The sequence below is a fragment of the Monodon monoceros genome, unplaced genomic scaffold, assembly GCF_005190385.1.
Source record: "Monodon monoceros isolate NGI ecotype Baffin Bay Population unplaced genomic scaffold, NGI_Narwhal_1 Super_Scaffold_7, whole genome shotgun sequence".
Classification (NCBI taxonomy): Eukaryota; Metazoa; Chordata; class Mammalia; order Artiodactyla; family Monodontidae; genus Monodon; species Monodon monoceros.
In genome coordinates, this window is record NW_021703784.1 from 100,620,907 (window position 1) to 100,645,316 (window position 24,410).

The following is a 24,410-nucleotide window of genomic DNA, read 5'->3' on the forward strand; positions in this document are numbered from 1 at the left end:
CCGGCTCGGGCCGCCGGAGGACCAGGAGCTGAGGACCCCGATCCCGCGGCGGCGGCGGGGACGATGTGGTTCTTTGCCCGGGACCCGGTCCGGGATTTCCCGTTTGAGCTCAGCCCGGAACTCCCCGAGGGCGGCCCTCCCGGGCCCTGGGTCCTGCACCGCGGCCGTAAGAAGGTGAGAGCGACCCCGCTCCGCAGGCCGCAGCGGACCTCGGTCTCGCCTAGTCAGCGCCGCCGGCTCCGCCGCGTCGCGCCCGCCTGACGTGGCTGCGGAGCCTCTAGGGCTACGGGCCGGGGGAGGGGGACGGGCAGTGCCGACGTGGCGGGCGGAAGGACCGAGGGACCGACAGGCGGACCCAACCAGGGTTACGTGGGCCCGACTCAGTCCCCAAGGGTTGACTTGGGGAGAGACCAGGCCGGCGGCCCTTCCTTTCCGGCACTGAACCAGCTCCGGGGACCATCTCGGAGGTGGAGTGGTCTACCCAGGACCCGGCCCACACACCTGAGGCCGCTCCGCCCTCCCACAGGCCACAGGCAGCCCGGTGTCCATCTTCGTGTATGACGTGAAGCCCGGCGTCGAAGAGCAGACCCAGGTGGCCAAAGCTGCCTTCAAGCGCCTCAAAACTCTCCGGCACCCCAACATCCTGGCCTACATCGATGGGCTGGAGGTACCTACCTGCTGCTCAGTCTGCCCCGTCTCTGCCCCTCACTTTTTCCCAGTCTCCCACTCCTGGCTTCTGCCTTCCTGCCAGTTTCCAGCCCTTCTGCCCCAGCGCCCCCCAGATTTGACTTCCTCTTCTCCACCCCTCTCCCCATCATGTCTCTCATCTCGCCTTCCTCTCGCCCCATCCCTCCCTGATCCCCCGTGTCCCCTTCAGACAGACAGATGCCTCCACATAGTGACAGAGGCTGTGACCCCGCTGGGAGCGTACCTCAAGGCGCGAGCAGAGGCTGGTGACCTGAGGGAACTGGAGCTCTCCTGGGGGCTACACCAGATTGTGGTGAGGTGGGGGGCAGTGGTGATGAGAGCAGGGATGGGGGGCTGCAGCTACTGGGCTGTGATGGCTCCTTCTGTCCCCAGAAAGCCCTCAGCTTCCTGGTCAACGACTGCAGCCTCATCCACAACAATGTCTGCATGGCCGCTGTGTTCGTGGACCGCGCTGGCGAGTGGAAGCTTGGGGGCCTGGACTACATGTATTCCGCCCAGGGCAATGGCGGGGGACCTCCCCGCAAGGGGATCCCCGAGCTTGAGCAGTACGATCCCCCGGAGTTGGCCGATGGCAGTGGCAGAGCGGTCAGAGAGAAGTGGTGGGTGACTGTGGGGGGGTGGTGGTGGTGGCATGCCCCACCCTGCCCTATTCTGGAAGCCCCTGCAGCCTCAGGACCCCTAGATTAGCTGGTACTCCCCTATCCCCTGCCACCTGACTGAGGAGGAAACTAGGGTCCTCAGGGTGGGGCCCACTCCTTGCTCCCAGGATCCTCAGGGAGGTAGGGCAGGATAAACACAGGCTTTGGGGTCAGGTGGTTCTGAATTTTAAAGTTGTGTGACCTGGGGTGGATGTCCTTGCTCTTCTGAGCCTCAGTTTCCTTATCTGTCAAATGGGGCTAATGAAACGTGCTTCTCGGGGCTGATGGGAGGATTAGCTGAGGAACACAGCCCAGGGTTTGCCATGCAGTGAGTGCCTAGTGCCCAGGGTAGATTGGAGGCCTATGCTGGCAGGTGGCAGGGCCTTGAGCAGCTCTGGTCACTGCCTCAGGTCAGCTGACATGTGGCGCTTGGGCTGCCTCATCTGGGAAGTCTTCAATGGGCCCCTGCCTCGTGCAGCCGCCCTACGAAACCCTGGGAAGGTGAGTGTCTGACCCCACCCGGCCCCTCTCCACCAGCCAGCCAGCCCCTGCCTTGACCCTGACGCTTCTCCCACAGATCCCCAAGTCACTGGTGCCCCATTACTGTGAGCTGGTTGGAGCCAACCCCAAGGTACGTCCCAACCCAGCCCACTTCCTGCAGAACTGCCGGGCACCTGGTGGCTTCATGAACAACCGCTTTGTGGAGACCAACCTCTTCCTGGAAGAGATTCAGGTGAGTCCCCTGCCCCCACCCTGGGCTCTGGCCCTACATTCCACACCCCTGTGTCCCGTCCCCACTTTATAGGCACCCTGACCATTAGACCCCAGGAGACAAGCACAGACTGTGGAGCTAGGCTGTCTGGGTTCAAACCTTGGCTCCAACTGTCATTTATGTGTGACTTATCTTGGCTGAAGTTCAGTCCTAATAACAGCACCTACTTCAAAGGAGCAGGGTGAGGAGTCAGTGAGTTTGACTTGCATAGTGTAGTTCCTGGCACATAGTGGGTGCTTAGTGACTGCTCCTGGCACTCTGTTAACTGGCACTGGCCCTGAATGTTGGGCTGTGGTGTGGGTAGCAGGGTGGGGAGGGAGAGTCAGACCCAGATCCCTGCTCTCAAGGATCTAGTGGGGGGTAAATGGACCAGGCCCCCAGCCTTGGGGACTCTCACTGGGGGAAAGGGACAAAAAACCCATAAATGAGGAAAGCTGTGCTTCCTGGAATGTGGATAAGTGCCGGGAAGGAAAACAGTGAGGGTTGGGTGTTTAGGGAAGGGCTCTCTCAAGGGTGATGTTTGAGCTGTGACCTGAAGGGTGTGAAGGTGGGAGTCATGGGGATGGTAACTGGTGAAGAATGTTCCAGGCAGAAGGAACAGCAAATGGAAAGATGGTAAGGAGGGACCCCTCAGCTTAACCTCATTGAACCTCAGTTTCCATATCTGCCCAGTGAGAATAACTATAGTATCTGCTGACCCATAGCACTGTTGTAGGGAATGAAGGAGGGAGGCTGTACCCTGGACACCCGTTCTGACCCGGCCTTGTGTGGGGCACACAGAGAGGTGACTGAGAATCCGGAATGGGGGAGGAGTGACAGACACTTCCACAGACCTCGATGGTCTGTGGAATCTTGACTCAGATGGGGGCTGGGAGGCCTTCCGAGGATGGGAACATGAGCTGAAGGAGAAGGTGCTGGAAACGCTGAGCCCTGTTGCCTCCTGGGCAGTGTAGGGACAGCAGGAGCTCTGTTACGTGGAGTTCTTCTTCTCACGTGGCTGGCTCTGCCGGGCTGCCCTTCTCTGTAATATGTGCCCCACAGGAAATAGGCTTTCTGGCAGGTCCCGATGAGAGCGTGGGAGGGCAGTGCCCAGTGGCCCCTCTTCCCATCATTGAGCGCAGCGGTGGAGAGATCCCGGCTGTGACTCTCAGTGTGCGACCTTGGATGCGGTTTGGCCTCTCTCTGGGCCTTTGCTCCCCTGAACCCTGTCGTCAGAGCACCAAGCCTGCCTCCCACACTAGATTGAGCTGCTCAAGGGCCAACCAGGTCCTCCCCAACCCCAGTTAGAGATCACCTCTTCTGGCCCAGGCAGCAGCTCTGGCGGTGAGGGTACAGCAGAGAGCACAGGGACTTTGGAAGCGTACAGGACAGGGTTATAATCCATGCCCTACCATTCCTGCCTGGTGACCTTGAGCCTCAGTCTCCTCCTTTGTAAATGGGGGAATGACAGCACTTCTTCACAGCCTGTAGCACAGCAGAGGTGCCACACCACCGGGTCATACCCTTCCTTGACGGCTTCTTAGCTGTGTAACTTTGGACAAGCTCCTTGCCCTCTCTGTGCCTCAGCTTCCTCATTGGATTATTTCATCTGTGTAAAGGTTTTAGCACATAACCTGCCTGGCACGTAGTTTGTGCTCAGGAAGTGTGAGTTGTGCGTATTACAGCCTCGGGGAGGTTAGGAGGACTGAAGGAGACCATCGAGCTGACAGCCTGGCCTGTTCGGGCCCAGTGGGAGGACGAGCTCTGGGGGTAAACTGCACCTCATCCCTGCCTTTCCACAGCCTGCCACGACCTCCACCCACGGAGCTGCAGGTGTGCCCAACCCAGCCAGGCCCAGGGTGCCAGAGTGAGCCCCTTGGCCTCACTAAGCCTGTTTTCTCGTCTGTGCCGTGGGGTTAATGGTACTCACACCTTGTGTTGTCCTGAGGAGCAGAGGCAACGCTGATAAAGGGCTTGATCCCCCTAGTGGCTGCTTTCACAGCAGCAGGCCAGGTGGCAGTGACAATAATGACGGTCACTGAGCGCCTCCAGTGTGCCGGGCAGCTTTCGCGTGCGTTTTCTGGTTGAATCCTCGGCACAGTTCTGTGAGACAGTACAGTTACTACCCCATTTTACAGGCGGGGGAACTCGCCTAAGGTCACACGGCTAATAAATGGGAGAGTTGGGATTTGAACCCAGCCCATCTGGCACCCCAAGCTTAAGTTTACCTTTGGGTTGGAGGTGACCCCCATCCTTGCCCGTGGCTGACAAGACCGTGACCAGGCTGATTTCCCGCTCCCTGCATCCTGTCCATGCTCCCCCAGATCAAAGAGCCAGCCGAGAAGCAAAAGTTCTTCCAAGAGCTGAGCAAGAGCCTAGACTCGTTCCCTGAGGATTTCTGCCGCCACAAGGTGCTGCCCCAGCTGTTGACCGCCTTCGAGTTTGGCAGCGCAGGGGCTGTTGTCCTCACGCCCCTGTTCAAGGTGAGTGGGGCCTGGAGCCTCAGGAACTGTGGGCCTAGAGACTGGCTGAGTAGGTCTGAAGGGCAGAAGAGAGGCCAAGGGCGTGGCCAGCCTCGCTGGTGTCCTGGCAGGGGCAGCCTGGTCAGGGAGATTCAAGCCCACGTGACGGGGAGCTGTTTTTTAATATATGTACTTTTTTTTTTTTTTAATTTTATTTATTTATTTATTTTGGCTGTGTTGGGTCTTTGCTGCTGCGCGCGGGCTCTCTCTAGTTGCGGCGAGCGGGGGCTACTCTTCGTTGCGGTGCGCGGGCTTCTCACTGTGGTGTCTTCTCTTGTTGCAGAGCATGCGCTCTAGGCACACAGGCTTCAGTGGTTGTGGCTCGCGGGCTCTAGAGCGCAGGCTCAGTAGTTGTGGTGCACACGGGCTCTAGAGCGCAGGCTCAGTAGTTGTGGCGCACGGGCTTAGTTGCTCCGCGGTATGTGGGATCCTCCCGGACAGGGCTCGAACCCGTGTCCCCTGTATTGGCAGGCGGATTCTTAACTGCTTCCCACCAGGGAGGTCCGAGGAGGAGCTTTGACATCCAGTGGTTCAGCAAGTCAGGGTCACCTGACCAGCTGTCAGGGAGGTGGTGGGGACTTCTTGTCCCTGGGGAAGGGACACCCTGTGCCTCCAAAATTCTTTTTCCAAACACTCCTTCCTTCAGAGCCTATAGCCCTTCCTCCGTTTCCTCAAGACAGCCTCCCTGGTCTGACCTGGGCACTCTGGTTCCCAGGGCCCAGGGGATCACCTGCTCACCACCTCACTTTCGTTCCTCCTTCCTGACCACTCGGCGCTTAGCTCTCTTGCCTTCTGGGGGCTGGATCCTCTCCCCCTCCTCAGACCCCAGCCCACTGTTACCGGGGCGCCTGCCATTTCCCGCTCGGTGGGAGAACCCTTTCCCCAAAGGAACTTGGCATGCGGGAAGCGGGGAAGACGGCAAGTAAATCTTGTGGAGCTGAGAACCCCCAGAAATTACAGGCAGAATTCTGTGTGCATGTGGTGTCTAGGTGCTTGATTATAGGGAAGGGCACAGAGCTTTTGTGAGCCTCCTAAGAAAGGCCTTGACTCAGAAGGGTTAAGGGCAGCGCTGACTGAGACGTACGGGCAGAGGGGCTGCTGAGGATGTGCCTGTCCCACCCCCCCGCCCTCACCCTGTTCCCACCCTGGGAAATCAGCAGGGAACCTGAGGGAGTTAAATGAGCCCAGTGAAGTCATCTCAGTCCTGTGGACGGAGCTGAGCCCCTCTTCCCGCGCCTTCTCTCAGGTGGGTAAGTTCCTCGGCGCTGTGGAGTATCAGCGGAAGATCATCCCTGTCGTGGTCAAGATGTTCTCATCGACTGACCGGGCCATGCGTATCCGCCTCCTACAACAGGTAGGGGCCACGGCACACCCTGCCTGCTTCCACCCCACCCGGACCCCACCCTGGCTGCACGGGAGGCCCCCTCCTCACCTCCAGCCCCAGGCAGGTAGCTCAAGCCCCTGCGCCGGCTACACAGGGACCCCAGAAACCCCTCCCTGAAACATACACACCAGTGAGGAACCAGCGGGGCTGTGCTCTCAGGAAGTCAAGGTAATCACAGGGCTCATTGGCAGCTTTGGGAATGTCCCGCCCACCCGGGCTGCAGGGCTTAAACGCCTCCCCCTGCGCCGCCCAATCTCCTGGCTCGGTCCCCTCTAGAGTGGGGATAATGTCTCTCTTGCCAACCCCAGGGCAGCTGGGAGCATCATACAGGACTGATGGGATCGAGGGTGGGGGCCACCCGTGCTTCCAGGCAACATTCCCTCTCCGGTGCTCAACACACCAGCCTTCCCCACAGCGCTTCTCTGGGCGGGGTTTGCACTCCTTTTTATAGACAGGCGGTGGAGGCTTTAAGAGGGGGTGTGACCAGTTAGCCTGCTGAGCAGGACCAGAGGCCAGGCCCTCAACCTCCCATTCCCAGGCTCTTCTCAGCACCCTCCTTGCAGCCTCACCAGTCCACATGGGCCTGAGGCCAGATGTGAGGTGGGGGCCTCAGGAGACTCCCCTGGCCAGCCAGTGCCTGCCAGGTGGAGAAACCATGTTAAGGCTGGTCCCATGTCTCTGGTGAGGGGTAGAAGGGCTGACTGCCTTCTCATGCCCCAACCCGGACCACAGATGGAGCAGTTCATCCAGTATCTTGATGAGCCAACAGTCAACACCCAGATCTTTCCCCACGTCGTGCATGGCTTCCTGGATACCAACCCTGCCATCCGGGAGCAGACAGTCAAGGTGGGTGTAACCAGGCCCAGAGGGGCCACCCCTGGTTTTCTGAGGCTTAGAGGGGGCTCATCAGAGGACACACAGGCCTTGGTTTTGGCCTGTGGGTAGAGCAGGTTACAGGAGGGGCAAGCACTGTTCTGCATGTAGGTCCAGGCTGTGGGTACAGCTTGGCAGGTGGTGGGGGCAACAGGATGGGCATGACCAATAGTCCTCCGTTCAGCAGACACTCTTTGTGCCCGGCCCTGTGTCCCGTGCTGGGATGCAGTATGCACAGGCAGACCAAGCTCCCTGCCTTCTTGGAGCTTCTTTTCGAGGAAAGGGGGAGGGGGCTTGGCAGACAATAAACAATTAGAAAAAAGTATATTATGTTAGAAAGCGATGGAGAGTGTGAAGAGTTTGCAGTTCTAAAAACAGTGATCAGGGAAGACCCTGCAGAGGAGATGTTGTTTAAGGAAAAAAGGTGAAAAGGGGTGAAGGAGGAGATTTGGAGGAAATATGTTGCCTGCAGAAGGAACAACATGTGCAAAGGTCCTGAGGCTGGCGTGTACCTGGAGTGTAGGAGTAGCAGCAAGAGGTTCAGCATGGCTGAAGGGGCATGATTGTGGGCAGTGTAGTCTGAGAGGTCATGGTGGGGCCGGGGCCTCGTAGGGCATGGCAGGAACCTGATGCATTCATGGGAGTGAGACAGGAACCCTGCGGGATTGAGCAGAGCACTGACCTCATCTGACCTGTTGCAAAACACTGTGTTGCTGTGTGGAGAACTAACTGTCAGGGCAAGGGTGGAAGCTGGGACACTGTTAAGTGCTATTACAGTGGCCCAAATGAGAGATGACAGTAGCTCAGACCTGAGTGGTAGCAGCAGGTGGAGAGAAGGGGCAGCATTGTGAAGGTTGAGCTGACAGTATTTGGTGATGGGTAGATATGGAGTCAAGGATGGCTCCAAGGTTTCTGGCCTGAGCAACTGGAAGGTTCAGTTGCCATTTACTGAGAAGACTGGGAGGAACAGTTTTTTTGTTTTGTTTCGTTTCGTTTTCTAAAATACTTATTTATTTGGCTGTGTCGGGTCTTAGTTGTAGCATGTGGGATCTTTCGTTGTGGCGCGTGGGCTTCTCTCTAGCTGTGGTGCGCGGGCTCCAGAGTTCACAGGCTCAGTAGTTGTGGCTTTCGGGCTTAGTTGCCCTGTGGCATGTGGGATCTTAGTTCTCTGACCAGTGATGGAACCCGCGTCCCCTGCATTGGAAGGCGGATTCTTAACCACTGGACCACCAGTGAAGTCCCTGGGAGGAACAGTTTTGCGGGAGGAGGTCAGGCCCAGTCTTGGCATGTCTGTTAGCCAGGTGGACATGCACTGGTTATGTGTGTGTGAGGTTTAGGGGAGAAGTCTGGGCTGCAGGTGCGCATCTGGGCACAGTCAGCTAACAAGGGCATTCGAAGCCGTGAGATGGGTGAGCTCGCCTAGGCTGAGGTGTAAAAGATACGAGGCTTGAGGAGTAGCTCTGGGGTGTCTGAACAGTAAGATCTCAGCAAAAGGAGACTGAGAAGCAGCAGTAGGTGAGGTCAGAGAACCAGGAGAGGGCGGTGTCCTGGAAGAACAAGAGACCAAAGTTGCGAGGAGGAGGGAGAATTCGGGGCTGTCAAAGCTGCTGAGGGGTCAAGTTTGGTGAGGATGGAGAATTGGCCTTTGGATTTAGCAACATGGAGATCATTGGTGACCTCAACCCAAGCTAATTGGTAGAGAGTGTATGTGGAGGTGTTTTTGTGAAAGTCTGAACAGAGAGCTGACGGAGAGGGATGGGAGACAGGAGGGCAAAGCAGTGGGGGTCACCTTCCTCAGCATTCTGGGTAGGGGCCAGGACCAGGTTGGGGGTCGGTTGGGGAGGGCTTTGGCGGGCTTTGTCTCCTCAGTGCCCAGGGCCACTGGTGGCCTCCAGAGTATGCCCGCTCCAGCCCACATTTTCCGCCGTCTCCCGCCCTGCAGTCCATGCTGCTCCTGGCCCCGAAGCTGAACGAGACCAACCTCAACGTGGAGCTGATGAAGCACTTCGCGCGGCTGCAGGCTAAGGATGAGCAGGGCCCCATCCGCTGCAACACCACCGTCTGCCTGGGCAAAATCGGCTCCTTCCTCAGTGCCGGTGTGAGTGCCCTGCACAAGTGCCGGGAGCTCTGTCACCGTCACGGGACCACAGCCAGGTCCCCCAGAGCCAGGTCTCCTTGTGTGGGGCCTGTCATCCTCCCAGAGACCTAGGCCCTGGGTGCTCCAGCCCAGTGTCTGAGGGTGGAGTGAGTTGAACCAGGTCACACCGCCAGTAGATGGTGGGTCTGGGAACCAAACCCAGGCCTGCTTGCCTCCACGGCCTTGCATACCCTCCCCTCAGCCAGGGCCTGTGAATGCAGACGCCTGCAGCTCCCAAGCCCTTAAGAGGAATGAATGAGTCGGTCTGCAGTGCAGGTGGGGAGGGAGGCACTGGCCTCAGCCCTGAGGCAGCTGCTGCTCTGGCCCCTGTCACTCTGAGGCATCGTGAGCCCAGTGATTTGGGAGGAGAAGCCAAGATCTAGAGTTTTAAGTAAATTCTCCCCATTTGTTAGTGGTTAACTCACATTTCTTAGACTCTGGAGGCCCCGTGGATGGCATCTGTTCTGGGAAGTAAGGCCTGTCAGTTCTGGGCCCCGTACTGATCCTATACTCAGGAACCCTCTTCCCGCCCCACCCCAGACCAGACACAGGGTCCTCACCTCCGCCTTTAGCCGGGCCACTAAGGACCCGTTTGCACCATCCCGGGTCGCGGGTGTTCTGGGCTTCGCCGCCACCCACAACCTCTACTCAATGAATGATTGCGCCCACAAGATCCTGCCTGTGCTCTGCAGCCTCACCGTGGATCCTGAGAGATCCGTGCGGGACCAGGTAAGGCACAGCTGGGGCTGGGCCCTGGAGCTGGGGCTCTGGGGGATACCTGGGCCCTAGCTGGCCTGGCAGGCTCACGGGAACCTTGGAGGCCCCAGCTCTGCCCCTTGCTACCCCACAGGCCTTCAAGGCCATTCGAAGCTTCCTGTCCAAACTGGAGTCTGTGTCGGAGGACCCCACCCAGCTGGCCGAAGCGGGTGAGTGGCCCACACTCGTGTTCCCTGTGACTCTTGCCACATCCTTAACTGTCACCTGTCATGGCCCCCTTCTACCTCATTGGAGCATCGGAAAGCTGGAAGAACCCTAGAGGACAGACTGTACATCACTCCCCCACCCCCATCTCACAGTTGGGAGAACACAGTACCTGGAGAAGGGGGACGCCCACTGCAGGTTGCTCTGTTTCAGTTCTTGCCCTCCTACCACCCTCCCCATGGAAGCCTGAGGTGTCCATACCTGTCTCTCCTGTCACTGCCCAGAGAAGGACGTCCATGCCGCCTCCAGCCCTGGAATGGGAGGAGCCGCAGCCAGCTGGGCAGGCTGGGCCGTGACAGGGGTCTCCTCACTCACCTCTAAGCTGATCCGTGCACACCCCACGGCTGCCCCAGCTGAGACCAACGTTCCCCAGAGACCCGTGCCTGAGGGTGAGTGTCCCAGATCGGCTGTATCGGTGACTGAGAGGGCTTGGGGTTGCTGGCACCCAGGACCTGTTACTGATCGACTTCCCCCCGGGATGGTGATGGGGACATAGGAGACAGGGTACGGTCTAGTCCCCTTGTGAGCTTCCACTCTACACACCCCCAGCAACCTCGGCCCTGCTCTGAGACCTTCCTGGGGTCCAGTGTGTGGCAACTCAGTGAGCCTCTGCTCCCCAGGACTTCCTGCCCCAGCCCCAACCCCTGTCCCTGCCACACCCACGACCTCAGGCCACTGGGAGACACAAGAGGAGAGCAAGGACGCGGAAGAGGACAGCACTGCTGCCGACAGATGGGATGATGAAGACTGGGGTAGCTTGGAGGTGAGTGGGGCTGAGGAGGCCTACCGGGGGACCCCAGCTTCAAGGTCACAGGCTCCCCTGCCATTCAAGGAACTCATGTGGGCTTGGCTGGAGTCAGACCTGTCCTCACCTGCACAGCATCCTGGGCAAGTAGGTGTCATGGAGCAGCCCTTGCGGGTTAGAGCTGACAGCTGAGCCCCCACTCAACTCCAGAGGCCAGGCTGCTGGTGGTTGGCTCAGCCCACTGACCCTCCTTCCTCTCCTCCACTCCCCGTCCCTCCTATACCTGTTCTAGGGCCCACCCCGCCCTGTGACCAGCAAGGAGAGGTCACTCCCAGGCCTGCAACCAACCAGTCCTCCCTGGGGCTGGGCTCAGCATGGGCTGAGGTTGGAGCGGGGCTGTTCTGAAGGGAATGGGGGCAGAGCTCTGGGTGAGACCCCTGAGGCCACAGGCAGGGGTGTGGAACTCTAGATCTCATTCCCCAGCTTCATGGAGGAGTAACGACAGGCCAGGTTCAGCGTGTCCACTTTACTGAGGGAGACAGGGCCTAAGGAGAAAACGAGAGGGAAGGCAAAAGAAGAAAGGGTGGAGCCCATGGCTGGGCAGGGGCTAGGGGGCTTCCTTGCCCTTTTGGGTGGAGTACAGGGGGCCCTATGGTCATGTTCTCCTCCCCACACTGCAGCAGGAGGCCGAATCTGTGTTGGCCCAGCAGGACAACTGGAGTACTGGGGGCCAAGCCAGCTGGGCTGGGCAGGTGAGCTGGGTGGGACAGGGTACGTGTATGTGGGGTGGGGCCCTGCCCCTCCCTCCCTTTCTCTGGCACTATCTCCTCCTTCTCTTTGCAGACCAGCAACCCTGGCCACAAATCCCAGGAGTCAGACTGGAGCAGCTGGGAAGCCGAGGATGCATGGGAGCAGGGCTGGCAGGAGCCAAGCCCCCCGGAGCCACCCCCTGAGGGCACACGGCTGGCCAGCGAGTATAACTGGGGTGGACCGCAGCCTAGTGACAAAGGCGACCCCTTTGCTGCCCTGTCAGTGCGTCGGGAGGCTGGTGCCCAGGTACTCGGCACCTGTCCAGTGGGAGGGTGCAGGCCTGGGGTGGACCTCAACTGAGAGTAGGCCTCCACTCCAGCCCACGCTTCCCTTTCCAGCCAAGGCGGGACTCGTGGGGTGATGACAACTGGGAGGGCCTGGAGGCCGAGAGCCGTAAGTGCTTCCCCTGGGCTGGCTGGCTGATGGGCTAGGGCTACCCTCCTCTGGGGCAGGCATGGGCTGGGAAGCTGAGACTCAGGTTGTCCTGACGCCGTCAGCCCTCCTCCCCTTCTCGTTCCCAGGACAGGCCAAGGCGGAGCTAGCCCGGAAGAAGCGCGAGGAGCGTAGGCGGGAGATGGAGGCGAAACGCGCTGAGAAAAAGACAGCCAAGGGCCCCATGAAGCTGGGAACCCGGAAGCTGGACTGAACCGCGGGTGTGGGCGCTTCCCAGCCTCGGAGAGCAGGCCCCGCAGATGTATTTATTGTACAAACCCTGGGAGCCCGGCCGGCCTGGCCAGCCACATTTCACATATACATAATCAGAGCCACAATAAATTCTATTTCGCACCCCCTGTGCTGGGCTCAGTCTAGCCCCTCCAAGTAGGCTAGGGTCTGGTGCTGCCCTTCGGAGACTGCGCCCACCACGGACATGAACATCAATTTACTTCGAAAACCCAGAGTAAAGAGGCACGATCTGATTTATCAGTTTCTGGGAAACGCCCTCTGGAAGGAAGGCCGGCAGCGCCAGAGAGACCCAACATCTGCCTATGAACCGGGTGGAGCTGGTATGGGCACCCTTGGAATATGGGGCTCGGGGAAGGGGTCTGCGGGCCCCGAAGGGTCCCTGGGTCCGAGCCCCGAGTCAGGGCACAAGCGAGAGGCGGAGCTCGCCCCAAGTGTCGGTCAGAAACTCCTCGGTGATTGCCGAGGTCCAGACCGAGGGTGGTGTCAGCGGCGGCGCTGGGGCACGCAAGCTCCATGCGGGCGGCTGCGCGCGAAGCCAGCTTTGCAGACGCAGCGGAAGGAACCGCTCGTGTTCACGCAGCGCTCGCTCTTGCATAGTAGCCCGCGCTGGTTCAGCTCTCGGCACTCGTCGATGTCTGGGTGTGGGGGTTAACAGGTGCGGACTTCGCGACGGAGCCGGAGCCGCGCGGCGCGCTGGGCTTCCGGTCCAGGCGGGCTTCTGCAGGGCCCCGCCCCGCCCGCCTGCCGCCCGCCCGCCTCTGGCCCCGCCCCTCCACTGCCCCGCCCCTCGGCCCTGCTCACCGACGCAGCGCGCGCGGGAGGCGTCTAGCTGGAAGCCACCAGGACACTCGCACACTGCGCCGCCCGGCCGAGGCACACAGCGGCCGCTCACGCAGCGGCACTCGTCTGAATCCTCCTCCGAGCTGTCCTCTTCTGCGCCGGGAGAATGCAGACGTCAACACCAATCCCAGCGATGGCCGCGGACCCCGCCTCTGTCCCTCCCTTTACACTCACCTCGCGGAGGCTTTCCCAGCAGCAGGGGACTCGCGTCCCAGAAGGAATTGCTCTCACTTTGCGACGTCGGGCAGTGGGACCCTGAGAGGGCAGGGGGCGGTCAGACGTCTGCGGCGTCGATTCACCCCGGCTCCCGCCCCAAACTCCCTACCGGGCAACCCCTCCCGGGCCGGCTCACCGGCGCCGCGCGGCGGGCACGGGCGGCACTGGGCTCCCCAACCTCGGCCCTGGCGACAGCAGCAGTCGTCGAAGGTGAGGGCGGGACCGGCCAGGGGGCCCGCACACATGCCGTCCTCTCCGCGCTGGCTCCAGCACACGTCCCGCCGCTCCGGGGCACGCTCTGCGGAGGGGGACCCGGCGTCAGGGAGGAGCGCCCTCCCCCGCTCCAACCCACCCTCGGGGGAACCGCGGCTCCGGGTCTCCAGGCGGCGGACAGGGCTCTGGAGAGCCCAAGATGACCCTTGCCCTCACCGGCCGGGCTCTCGGGGAGCTGGCAGTCGCGGCCAGAGGGCCCGGGCACCCAGGGCGGGCGGCACTCGCAGCGGTAGGAGCCCGGCAGGTTGACGCAGCGGCCAGGGCGGCAGGCTGCGGGGTCCTGGCACTCGTCCACGTCTACGGGCAGCGAGGGGATGATGGGTGGGTAGGGGTGGAAGTCACGGCTCGGCTCGGCCAGCCTCCCTCCTGTTTCCCCAGCTGGCCGACCCGAGCCTCACCCATCTCCTCTGGGCTCAGACACTGGCGCTGCGCCGGGCTGTACTCGGCCGGGGGCGTGCAGGCGCAGCGGTAGCCACCGCGCGTGTTCTCACACACTCCATTCCGGCAGTTAGACTCGTCCAAGCACTCGTCCACGTCTGAGGGGAGGAAAAGCGCGAGTGGTAGGAACCGGCCCCGAGTCGGGTGATTGTGCGTGTCTCCCGGCTGCTTTCCCGCGGCCACGGGGGCCGGCTGCACTCACCCACGCATTCCAGGAGGTTCCCGTCGTAGTAGAAGCCTTGCTTGCAATAGCACTCGTAGCCGGGCTGCGTGTTCACGCACTTGCCCTCCTTGCAGATCTCCGCCCCAAACAATATGCATTCGTCGATGTCTGCGGGGTGACAGGCCGTGGGCGCCCTCGCCCTCTACCTGCGGGGCCACTTAGGCCCCGCAGCAGAGAACGTGTGGGTGCGGCTTACGGTGGAAGGGACGAAAACTCTGTACGAGGGGCTTTTCCGAATGCTGACGTAAGAGTGATGGGGCGGGGCTTTGTGGAGGGGCGGGGCAGTCGGTGAGGGAGTGGGCGGGCCTTACCCCAGTACCCGCCACTGACAAGCACTGGCGGGATTGGGGCGGTCCAAACCTCGGCGGGCGGAGCAGGGCATGCCAGGTGGGCGGAGCCGTGTTGGGGCTTACCACGGTGGGTTGGGATGCCATAGTTGACAATGTTGTTGTCCTGGGTGTAGCCCTTCCCGTCCGGGCAAAGGCTGTGGAACTCAGCTACAGCGAGATAGTGGCCGTGGGGAAGGAAGGAGGCAGGATTGAGCGCGTGTGTGCTGGCTGTCGGGCACAGGTCGGAGCTCTCGCCTCATTTCCCACCTACCCAGGGAGGGGCTCTCTCCCCCAGTCCGTTTCCAAATGAAGAAACTGAGGCTCTGAAAAAGGAAAGGGCCTGCCCGGCTCCTGACCTGAGCTGTAGACTGGGCAGGGATAGATCTCGCAGTGGTCTCCCCAGCCAGCCCCCAGGGAGCAGCAGCACTCCTGCTGGGTGACATTGGTGGCCAGTACACTGTCGCAGAACACGGTGTCATCGAAGTTAAGGTAGCACTCCTTCTTGTGGTGGGGCTGCTCCACCTCTGAGGGGAGGGGAGAGCAGCTCAGGTTCCTGCAGAATGTCTTTGCCTGTCCACGCTGCCCACTAACCTCATCCCTCTATTCCCCCACATCCCCTGGCTCCCCTTAGCTGCACTGTGAAAGCCAAGCTCCATCCTCACTGTGGCATTCAGGGCCCTCCTGCGAGGTCTGGCCCCACCGGGCTCTCCCAGGCAAAAAGAGATTTCTTCCTGTTTGCCACATTCCAGAGGGTGGGACCAGGATACAACTCTGAGCCCCAGCTGCAGCTCAAGGGAGTTGTCTAGATTGAGGAGGAAGCCGAGAGGGCACTCACCCTCACAGCCGTGCTGGTCCTGGGTGGGCATGAAGCCTTCATCGCAGATGCAAACGTAGGAGCCCTGCAGGTTCTCACAGGCCCCATGGGGAAGGCACAGACCCGGGTCCTGGCTGCACTCATCTATGTCTTCAGGGAGTGAGGTGAGCAGAAAGAATCACTCAGAGGGAAATGAGCCCCTCTTTGCCCGGGAGTATGCCTCAAGGGCCTCACACAAGATCAGAACCTGAATTTCCACTGTGACTTCAAAGTACACACGACAGGAAATCCACTCGCGTCTGTCTGTGCATGTGGGTAGTTGTGTGCACACTCAATGTATTATTCTTCATAAAACCTAACAGAATGAAGTCCTAACTCTCAGCTCAGCATTTGGGGACTTTCAGTTTGGTCTCCCAATATCTTTAAGTCTCATCACCCTTTACTCTAAACCACCAACACCCTCAGCTCTGTGTTTAGGGCATAGGTGTCTACTCTCCCTTAAAACACAACTAGTTTCTTCCGGATCTCTGTGCTTTGCAAATACTGTTCTTTGGGCCTGGAATACCATCCCATGCTTTTCTCTGCTTAGGGAATCTATTTATGCTTTAGGGAACCCTATTTATGCTTCAAGTTCCAATTCAACTGTTGGAATAAATCACTAGTCCAGACCTCTTTTGGCACCCAGCACCCTGAACTGTAAGAATCAATTTACATGTCAGTCTCCCCCAGCTGGGAGCCCTGGGTCATTGCTCAATATCTAGTATATAGCACAGAACCTGGCAAATATTAGATGCTCAGTAAACTCTTGTTGGATGAATGCATATAGGGGTGATTTGGCACACAGTAATAAGCACCGTTAATTACTGTCATTATCGCTGTTGTTATTTTCAGTGAAAGAGTAGAAGGATGAGTGAGTGGATGGATGGATGGAAAGACAGATCAATAGTGTGTCTAGGAGATTACTGCTGCCTGCCATTGCTCCTCGGGAGCTCTCAGCCAATCCCCCCATACCTTGGCACTTCCGGCCGCCTACCAGCCGATGCCCCTGGGGACAGAGACATCGATAGGAGCCATTGGTGTTGATGCAATCACCCCCAATGCAGGCTGCGGGAAAGTCACACTCATCAATGTCTGTAGGGAATCAAAGAGGGGGAGAATCTCAGGGGCTAAGCCCAATCAAACACAGCCTGAGGCTTCCAAGGCTTCCCAAAGAGCCCTGGGTAGGGCCCACACCCCAGGCCTCATCTTGCATCTGGATGGGGGCTGGCCATGGGAGTGCCTGGCTTGTTTACAGGTAGCCCCTGGGCTTGGGGCCTGGGCAGTGGAGGTCTTGGGATAGGGAGGAACAGGTCAGCCCCCCAGCTCAAGGGCCCCCTCACCCTCACAGTGGCTCCGGTCCCTTGACAGATGGTAGCCAGAGAGGCACTGACACTGGAAGGAGCCTGGCGTGTTGGTGCAGATGCCGTTGTCACACACGTCCCCAGCCTCACACTCATCCACATCTATGGGGCACAGGGGCTGTCAGAGGGCCAGGATGGGATGGTCTTGGGCCTCTGCTACCCTTTTCCCACTCCTGCCCATGGCCTAGAGCACCAGAGCTGAGGTGAGTGGAGCTGGAGAAAAGCATGGGACCCTCACTCTGCTCCTGTGTGGCACACTATGCCCTAACGACCAGACCAGGTGCTGCCAGGAACCCTGGGCACGTATGATTCCAAAGAACTCAGGCCTCCCCATCCTTCATCTGTTCTCACCAAACAATCCCATTCTGCCCTGGGCTTCCTTTTGCCCCAACTGCTCTTACGGCTGCTCTTGCCCTTCTCCCACCTGCCGTGGCTGCCTTCCTTCCCATGTAAATAAGCTCCCCTATATCTTTGGTCTCACAGAATAAACTTGTTCTGCTTGTGCAGTAAAGGGACTTGGCTCTGAGAGCATGCTTCTCTGCAGTCCTTTCTGGTGGAAGCTGGTCGTTGCCCACACCCCAGACCCCTTTCAAACCACACTCTTCCTCTGAGGTGCACTTGGCCCCCACGCCAGCCTCTCTATTGCTGTCAGCACCCACCTTCCTAGCCCCTCTCCCTCTCTCTTCCTCCCCATCCTCGGAGTTTTCAACGTCCATTTGGACAGCCAGGCCCAGCCTCTGACCTTACAGTCCTTCATCCCTCAGTTTCTGTGACCTTCACCTCAATGCCAGCCACTCACTCTCGATACAAGGGGCTGGGATCTGCCCCCTCTTGGACATCTCAGATGCAGCTTCCTTCCCACTGCCTCCGCTGTTCTCAAGCCCCCAACTCTACCTCCTCTAGCAAGGGCCCATGAACACCTCTCCTTCCTCCTCACTGGTCTGGCAAAGTCAGAGCCCCAGCCTGCTTCTCAGGATCCTGGGTGCTGAGCGGAGCTGGAGCCAGCCACCAAGCTGAGCACCCTGGGCCACTCCACTCCCTCTGGCTTCCAGCCCAGCCAGATCCTCAGCATGGCTAGCGCTACCCTCTCCTCCTCCTCTCAAGCCTTGACACTGGAAAGCCCCTAGGTAGCCCCCGTGCTCTTGGGCATTTCCAAACCTCTACTGTGCCCCTCAGCCTACAGCCTACGCCCCACTCTGGTGATCCCAGGTCTCACTCCTCCTCACTTGCTACCTGCATCTTCTGGCCTCCCGTCATGCCACGGAAGCTCCCCTGCCAAGGCCACCAAGGACCTTCTCGTCTCCCCAGCTAGTCCTTATTTTACAAGAAGCTCTCTGTTGCATTTACCTCATCCTCCTCTTCCCTGCATGCCTCCGCTCCCCAGCTTCTCAGCTAGTGCTCCCTGGGCCCTCCCACCACCTCTGCTCCGCCACCTCCTGCTCCGATTCCCCTGCCTTCTACCGACGTGGCAGTATCCACAAGGCTCTGCCAAGGCTCCCCTCACCGGACCCACCATCCTTGACTGCACCCCAAGGCTCCACATGCCCCCAGTTCACACCCCAAGACTCCACAGCTCTCCCCAGTGCCTACCCCGAGGCTCCATACACCCCCAGTGATGCCTCAAGTCTCCACAGCTCCTCCCAGGGCACACCCCCAAGGCTTCACACCCTCCCAGTGACACCCCAAGGATCCACACCCCCACAATACACAGTTCCAGTTGGGTGTGTCTGGCCCAAGGTTTCCAATCAGTATGGCCCACCCTCTGCTGGCATTGCCAGCTGAAAGGCCCACAGGGACCACCCGCTCAACTGTCCAACATGAAACTTAATGTCTTCCTTCTCAAACATGCCCCACCCCAGGGGACCCTATCCCAGTGAGCAGAACCCACTGACTCACCCAAACTGGAAACCTAAGGATCCCTTACTCCCCTCTCTCCTTCACCTTGACATCCAGTTAACAAGCAGCCCAGGTAACGCGTTCTAATATTTCTCTAATATCACATAACCTCATGACCATCCTTAGGCCTCTATTCTCATCAGGTCCACCACTGTCTCTGTCCTGAGTCCCCACCAGACCTCCAGCCACTCTCCACAATGGGCATCAGGGAACTTTCTAAAACAAATGGCCAGTCTTGCCATTCTTCCCCTTAAAATGCTTCAGGTGCCTCCTAATAACCTCAGGGTGAAGCTCAACCTCCTGGGCAGGGCTTAGGTGGGCCCTTCAGGGCGTGGGGACCTGCCCCTCACCGGCCAGCCTCAGCCCCCATCCCCTGCTTACACCTTACATTCCCTGTACACTCCGTGCTGGTGTTTGCCTCTGACTTCGCTGGCGCTGCGCCTGGCATGCTCTTCCCTCTCACCTTTCTTCGCTTGGTTAACTCCTGTTGATCCTTTAAGAGCACTCAGACCTCCCCTTCTCCCAGCCCCGCTGAGGTTTCCCAGGAACACCCAAACTCCATCCAGTCCTACAGCTCTGCGCTCTACAGTTGGTGTCTATTGTTCTCCAGTTTCTCTGAATCCCAGCCCTCAGCCTTCCTCCTGATACATAAGAAACATTAGTGTCGGGGGGACTACTAACATCCCCTTTCTTTTATATCTTTTTTCCCCGCTCAAATTTAAGTAACGTGCTTTGCAAACGCAGCTTCAAGCTTTGCCTCCTAAGATCCTTCCTACGTAGAAATTCTGGTCGCCCCCTCCTCCGCCAGGTCCGCTGACGAAAGTAGTGAGTGGATCAGTGAAGGGGCGGTGTCTGTGAATTAGCTACCTCCTGCCCACCCGTCCGACAGACGGGGTGACCCAGTCCCCAGCTTCGGCGCGTGAATGGGTGGCGGGTGGCAGGGCGGGGAGGGCTGGAGCTCACCCAGGCAACTGCGGCCATCCGGCGCGGGCGCATAGCCCTGGGCGCACGTGCAGCGGAAGGAGCCCGGGAGGTTCTCGCACCAGCCGGGAGAGCAGGGGCTGCCCTCGGCGCACTCGTTCACGTCTGCAGCGGAGAAGGCTCGCCTCGGATTCCGCCCCACCGGATGATGCACTGTGAGGGGGTGGGAGCCCCCTCCGCCCGGGATGGGGGGATTCCTCTACTCCCGGGAAGGACGCCCAGTCTGGAGGTGACTTCCACCGCTATTAGCCCCGCTCCATCACATGGGCGACTCCCGAAGGGCCCCGCCCATTTGCTTTCGAGGCCCCGCCCCCTACCCTACCCCGAACCCACGCCTCGCCCTTACCGCGGCAGGCCCCGCCCCCCTGGCTGCGGTAGCCAGGCAGACAGGCAATGCACTTGAAGCTCCCAGGCTTGTTCTCGCATTTGCCATCTGGGCAGGAGCTAGGGTCTCGGCACTCGTCGATGTCTGCACAGTAGGGAGGAAGACGACTCGTTTGGGGACAACGTGGCCGGCCAGGCGCTCAGCGTCCTCGGCAGGGCCTCCCTTCGTCACAAATCGACAAGGCGAAGCAGGCCCTCTGGGCTCCGGACCGAAACCTCTGAGAGGCCCAGAGCTGGGTTGAGACGGGGGTGAGGCCCTCCGCCCCCACCCCAGGCCAAGGGACCGCTGAGGATCCCCGGCGGTCTGGATGGGGTCTTCCCCACCTTCGCACACGGGCGGTCGAGAGGTTTTGAGCCGGTAACCGGAGTAGCAGTTGCACTTGTAGTGACCGGGAAAGTTGATGCAGAAGCCGCCGTCGCCGCACAGGTGGGGCTTGGCACACTCGTTCAGGTCTGAGCGGGAGGAAGGAGGCGCGAGGGGAGTGCAAGGCGGCGGAGGGGATTACATGCGGTCGGGAGAGCCCCCCGGGTCCACCTAGCCCCAGCGCCACCCCCGGCCCGGCCGTGCTCACCCACGCACGAGCGCCCCCCGGCGCCGACGTGCAGGCGGTAGCCGCGGTTGCAGTGGCAGTTGTAGGAGCCGCCGGTGTTCATGCAGATTCCCCTCCCGGCGCCGCACGGCTCCGCCTCGCACTCGTTCACGTCTGAGAAGGGCGCGCGGGCGGGGAGGCGTCAGAGGTCCGTCGGGAGCCAGGGCCGCCCCCGCGCCACTCACTCGCCACGCTCACCCACGCAGTAGCGGTGCTGCGGATGCGACCGGTAGCCCGGGTTACAATGGCAGGAATAGTCCGAGGGTCCCGGGACGCACTCCCCGTGGCCACAGATGTTCTGGTTCAGTCGGCACTCGTCCGTCTCTGCCGGGGTTGGGGGGTGGGGCGATAGGTCAGGGGTCCAGGCAGGGAGCATTCACTTTCTGCCACGTCCCCAGGGAGGACCTGGATAGCCCATTACTAACGACCCGGATACCTGGGCCGGGCCGCACCCTAAGCTCGGGTGCTCCAATCCTAGGATTCCCTACACCTCCATCACAGATAACCCCAACATCACAACCTCCGGCAGCCCCAAACCATGACCCCAGGTCCCTGACATCCCTATCTCCTCAACTCCAGGAAACCTTGATACTTCTATCCCCACTTATGATACCCTGACCCCAGTAACCTCAATACCTCAAACCCTGCAGCCTCACCCACACAAACATCCTCTAGATCAGTGAACCAACACCCTTTGCCTTAGGGACCTGCCCCCCCCCATTCCAGAACAGTGGTTTTCCTCCCCCTCCCAAGGCAGACAGGAGCTGGTTTCCTGGGAATCCTGGCTCGCACATGGTTGTGCATAAGTGGTCAGATCCAGGAATCCTCCTCACCCTATTTCCTACGATTCCTAGTACTTCGTGCCTCCACCTCTCCCCGTTGTGGTCCCGCCCCTGAGCCCTGCCCCATGCAGCCCAGGCCTTGATGCTGAACTCTACCCTTTCCCAAACACACCTGGCCAGTGGGCTCTTGCAGGCTGTTCTCTTTGAGATGCCTCTCCCTAGGCATCCTTAACACCCCCTCCTCTGAGAAGCCTCAGCATGTGTCTCTTCCTCCACATTCCCACAGCCCCCAGACTGTCCCTGGGTGGTTCCTAGCCTGTGCAGACTTCCAGGGCAGTCACCTTCCACCAGGAGCTCATCTAACCTCCGGTTTTCAACCAGGCTGGTGGCTTCCTTGTGGCTTTGGAGTCCACAGAGACATGGGCTTGAATCTGGCTCAGCTGTGTGACCTGGGACCAGTCCCTGAACCTCCCTTAACCGCAATTTTCTCATCTGGAAAGCGAGGCTAACAGTGCCCACTTCACAGAGTATGAGAAGGGTAAACGGTATTTAGTATGTAAAACTCTTCAGTCAGTGCCTGGCCCAGGGCAACTGTTCAGCCATAGCTAGCAATTATTACGATGCCCAAAACCCTGCAGACACTTCCCACAGCCTTTGGGATCAAACCCAAGCCTCTTAACAAGGCTCCCTGAGCCGGTCCTCCCCTAGTTCAGAAACACTGATCTGTGTGTGTGGTTTCTCCCCGCTCCATGAAACCAGGGTTTCATGTTTCCATGCCTTTGCCCAAACTTCTGCCCAAACTGGAATGTCCTTTTTCCCAACCCGCCCATTTCTTTCCCACTTCTCGTTGTTAATTTCTAACAATCTTTAAAGCCCTGCTCAGAAAGCCTTCTCTCATTGCCACCGTGCATCTTATCACCCCCCACCTCCTCCGCCCAGCCTTCCTTCCTTCTTCTCTATTTTTTTTTCATAGCATTTATGAGACATACCAGATTTAGACTCATTGATCTGTTTGTTGTCTGTCTACTCCACAAGGATAGGGAACTTTTGTCTGTTTTGCTTATTACTGTATCCCCAGCACTTAAACAGTGCCTACACATAGTAGGTGCTCAATAAATAGTTGTAGAATATATGAATAAATGCCTTTGGCCTGGGCTGACCACAATAATACCCCGATCAGTTGAGGGCAGAGTGGGATCTCTGCTGCACACCGAGGCTTCCACAGCGCCCAGCCCAGGGCCTGGCACACAGTAAACCCTGGATGTTTTAGTGCTCGGGAATGATTGAAGGGGGTAAGGGAGGAGGAAAACTGTTAGGGGCGTGGCTTACCTCGGGCGTGGCCTAGGTGGGCGGGTCTTACCTGTGACCTGAGTAGGGGCGATCTCTACCGCACTTCGGGACGGGGGCAAGTCGGGCAGGAACCAGGGTGGCGAGGGCCGGGAGATCAGCTCTGCGGGCAGCAGGGCACGCTCGTCAGCTGGTGAGGAAGCTGGGAGCGCCGCCCCTCTCTCCGCAGGTCACCGGCTGGGAACTTCACACCCAGCTTCACCGCCCCCTGGTGCCTAGACTGTGAACTTCCCTGGCAGTGACAGCCCTTGAGGACTGGTTCCTACGGTGCCCAGCTCACCAGGGTAGGGCCGGGCAGGAGATGTGGTGACAGGCGGGTGGCTCTGCTGCGAGGACTGCTCTTCGATCACTGGCTGCGGGTGACAGCAACATGAGCCCTCTGTGTCTCCTTGGCCTCCCTGCCCCTCCCACCTGGGCTCTCATACTCACTGAGTCTGTGCTCACCCCTAAAAGGGAAGAAGATGGGGCCATTAAGTGTTGGGCTGGGAGAAGGGAGTCAAATCTGGGATTGGCACTTGGGTATTTGTGGTCAGGGTCCCTAAGAGTTCAACGATCATGTCTGGATCAAGCATCAAGGGTTAGATCCTGAGGTCAGGGAGTGTTTCCATCACAGGTCAGTGAAGCAATGGTTGGACAAGGTCCTTGGCTTGGGAGGTTATAGCCAGGGTCAAATCCCTGGGTCAGCGGTCAGAAGGTCAGATCTAGGGGCAGCATTTGAGCTGCATTAGTGCCCTGGTCTGGAAATCAAAGGGGTCCTGGAGTCAGAAGATTGAATCTGGAGGGCAATAAATGGTCAAATTCTGTTGATCAGGGGTTAATTCTGGGGTTAGTTACAACATTGGTTAGGCGTCAGAGTATCAGCTCTGGGGGTCAGTGCTGGTCTGGGACTAGGAGTTAGAGGTTAGACTCAGGTCATATCCGTGGATCAAGGGTCAAGGTGTCAGACCTAGGGGTTCAGCAACTGTCAGGTAACAGGAGGGGTCAGGCCAGACCTCTCTCTTCCTCTGTGTCCTCAGGTGGTGGTGCCCGGCTGGGGCTCTCAGGGAGCTGCTGGGGCTTGGGTGGCCCATCAGGGTGCAGGAAAAGGGAGAAGTCACTTTCGCCCTGAATGGTGAGTGTCTGGTGGGAGGTGAGGATGTGGTACCCCTTCCCAGCTGGACAGATCTCCTTGAAGGCAGCTGCGGCCAGAGCAAGGGGCAGAGAAGTGAGCATTTCCTGGATAGGCACACAGACAGCCCCCCAGCCACAAATGCCCCAGGCTCACCAGTGCCATCAGCTGGGCAGCGCTGGCACCTGGTGCCCCAGGCCTTGCCAACACTGCAGCAGCAGAGTTGGCGGGTGAGGCGCGTGGTCAGCGGGTGCTGGCACTGGTGCTCAGGGCTGACCAGGCGGAAACATAGGCTCTTCTCCTCTGGCTTGTCCGCTGCAGAGGCCAGTGGTGGGCATGGGCATCTGGACCTGAACACTGCCCACATCCCCCTTCCCGTCTGCTCCAGACCTTGCCTCTCTGGCCCAGACAACGCTTAATCCTCATGTGGCCCCTGATCGCACGTGACCCTGAATTCACATGACCCCTGAAACCTGTGTTATTCTGACCTAATGTAACACCTGAAACTTCGGTGACCACTGACCCCATTGACCCCTGATTCTAGCTGCTCTAGACT

General features: G+C 59.3%; 2 protein-coding genes across 11 annotated transcripts in view; one reads left to right on the forward strand and one right to left on the reverse strand.

Moving 5' to 3' along the window:
- On the forward strand, positions 1 to 12,445 carry SCYL1 (SCY1 like pseudokinase 1). 5 transcript variants are annotated; one of them, XM_029208143.1, is made up of 18 exons: positions 1 to 174; positions 527 to 667; positions 878 to 1,000; positions 1,081 to 1,307; positions 1,757 to 1,847; positions 1,924 to 2,079; positions 4,422 to 4,580; positions 5,866 to 5,973; positions 6,736 to 6,849; positions 8,819 to 8,974; positions 9,554 to 9,742; positions 9,864 to 9,939; positions 10,219 to 10,383; positions 10,615 to 10,757; positions 11,420 to 11,491; positions 11,583 to 11,795; positions 11,888 to 11,942; positions 12,071 to 12,332. In XM_029208143.1, exons 1-18 carry the CDS (start codon positions 64 to 66, stop codon positions 12,193 to 12,195), a joined length of 2,424 nt encoding a protein of 807 aa, XP_029063976.1. In that variant the 5' UTR covers positions 1 to 63; the 3' UTR covers positions 12,196 to 12,332. The 5 variants fall into 5 exon arrangements, with proteins under 5 accessions (XP_029063976.1, XP_029063977.1, XP_029063978.1 ...); XM_029208144.1 differs by having other exon boundaries at positions 3 to 174; positions 11,423 to 11,491; positions 12,071 to 12,445; XM_029208145.1 differs by having other exon boundaries at positions 3 to 174; positions 10,666 to 10,757; positions 12,071 to 12,445.
- The window catches only part of LTBP3 (latent transforming growth factor beta binding protein 3), a 17,727-nt gene continuing 5,504 nt past the window's right edge, over positions 12,188 to 24,410 (reverse strand). For 3 of the 6 annotated variants that reach the window (XM_029208139.1, XM_029208142.1, XM_029208137.1), the window contains 22 exons: positions 24,011 to 24,169; positions 23,739 to 23,924; positions 23,176 to 23,192; positions 23,027 to 23,099; positions 22,760 to 22,849; positions 20,816 to 20,941; positions 20,600 to 20,731; positions 20,352 to 20,480; positions 19,990 to 20,112; positions 19,626 to 19,748; positions 16,746 to 16,868; positions 16,378 to 16,497; positions 15,388 to 15,516; positions 14,909 to 15,076; positions 14,637 to 14,720; positions 14,203 to 14,331; positions 13,961 to 14,098; positions 13,719 to 13,859; positions 13,426 to 13,587; positions 13,248 to 13,328; positions 13,035 to 13,166; positions 12,449 to 12,868 (listed from right to left, as the gene is read on the reverse strand). In XM_029208139.1, the coding sequence (XP_029063972.1) occupies positions 12,717 to 12,868; positions 13,035 to 13,166; positions 13,248 to 13,328; positions 13,426 to 13,587; positions 13,719 to 13,859; positions 13,961 to 14,098; positions 14,203 to 14,331; positions 14,637 to 14,720; positions 14,909 to 15,076; positions 15,388 to 15,516; positions 16,378 to 16,497; positions 16,746 to 16,868; positions 19,626 to 19,748; positions 19,990 to 20,112; positions 20,352 to 20,480; positions 20,600 to 20,731; positions 20,816 to 20,941; positions 22,760 to 22,849; positions 23,027 to 23,099; positions 23,176 to 23,192; positions 23,739 to 23,924; positions 24,011 to 24,169 (2,717 nt within the window). In that variant the 3' untranslated portion in view covers positions 12,449 to 12,716. Of the gene's footprint in view, positions 12,869 to 13,034; positions 13,167 to 13,247; positions 13,329 to 13,425; positions 13,588 to 13,718; positions 13,860 to 13,960; positions 14,099 to 14,202; positions 14,332 to 14,636; positions 14,721 to 14,908; positions 15,077 to 15,387; positions 15,517 to 16,377; positions 16,498 to 16,745; positions 16,869 to 19,625; positions 19,749 to 19,989; positions 20,113 to 20,351; positions 20,481 to 20,599; positions 20,732 to 20,815; positions 20,942 to 22,759; positions 22,850 to 23,026; positions 23,100 to 23,175; positions 23,193 to 23,738; positions 23,925 to 24,010; positions 24,170 to 24,410 lie in introns of all 6 variants that reach the window. The other 3 variants (XM_029208136.1, XM_029208141.1, XM_029208138.1) reach the window with 3 other exon arrangements.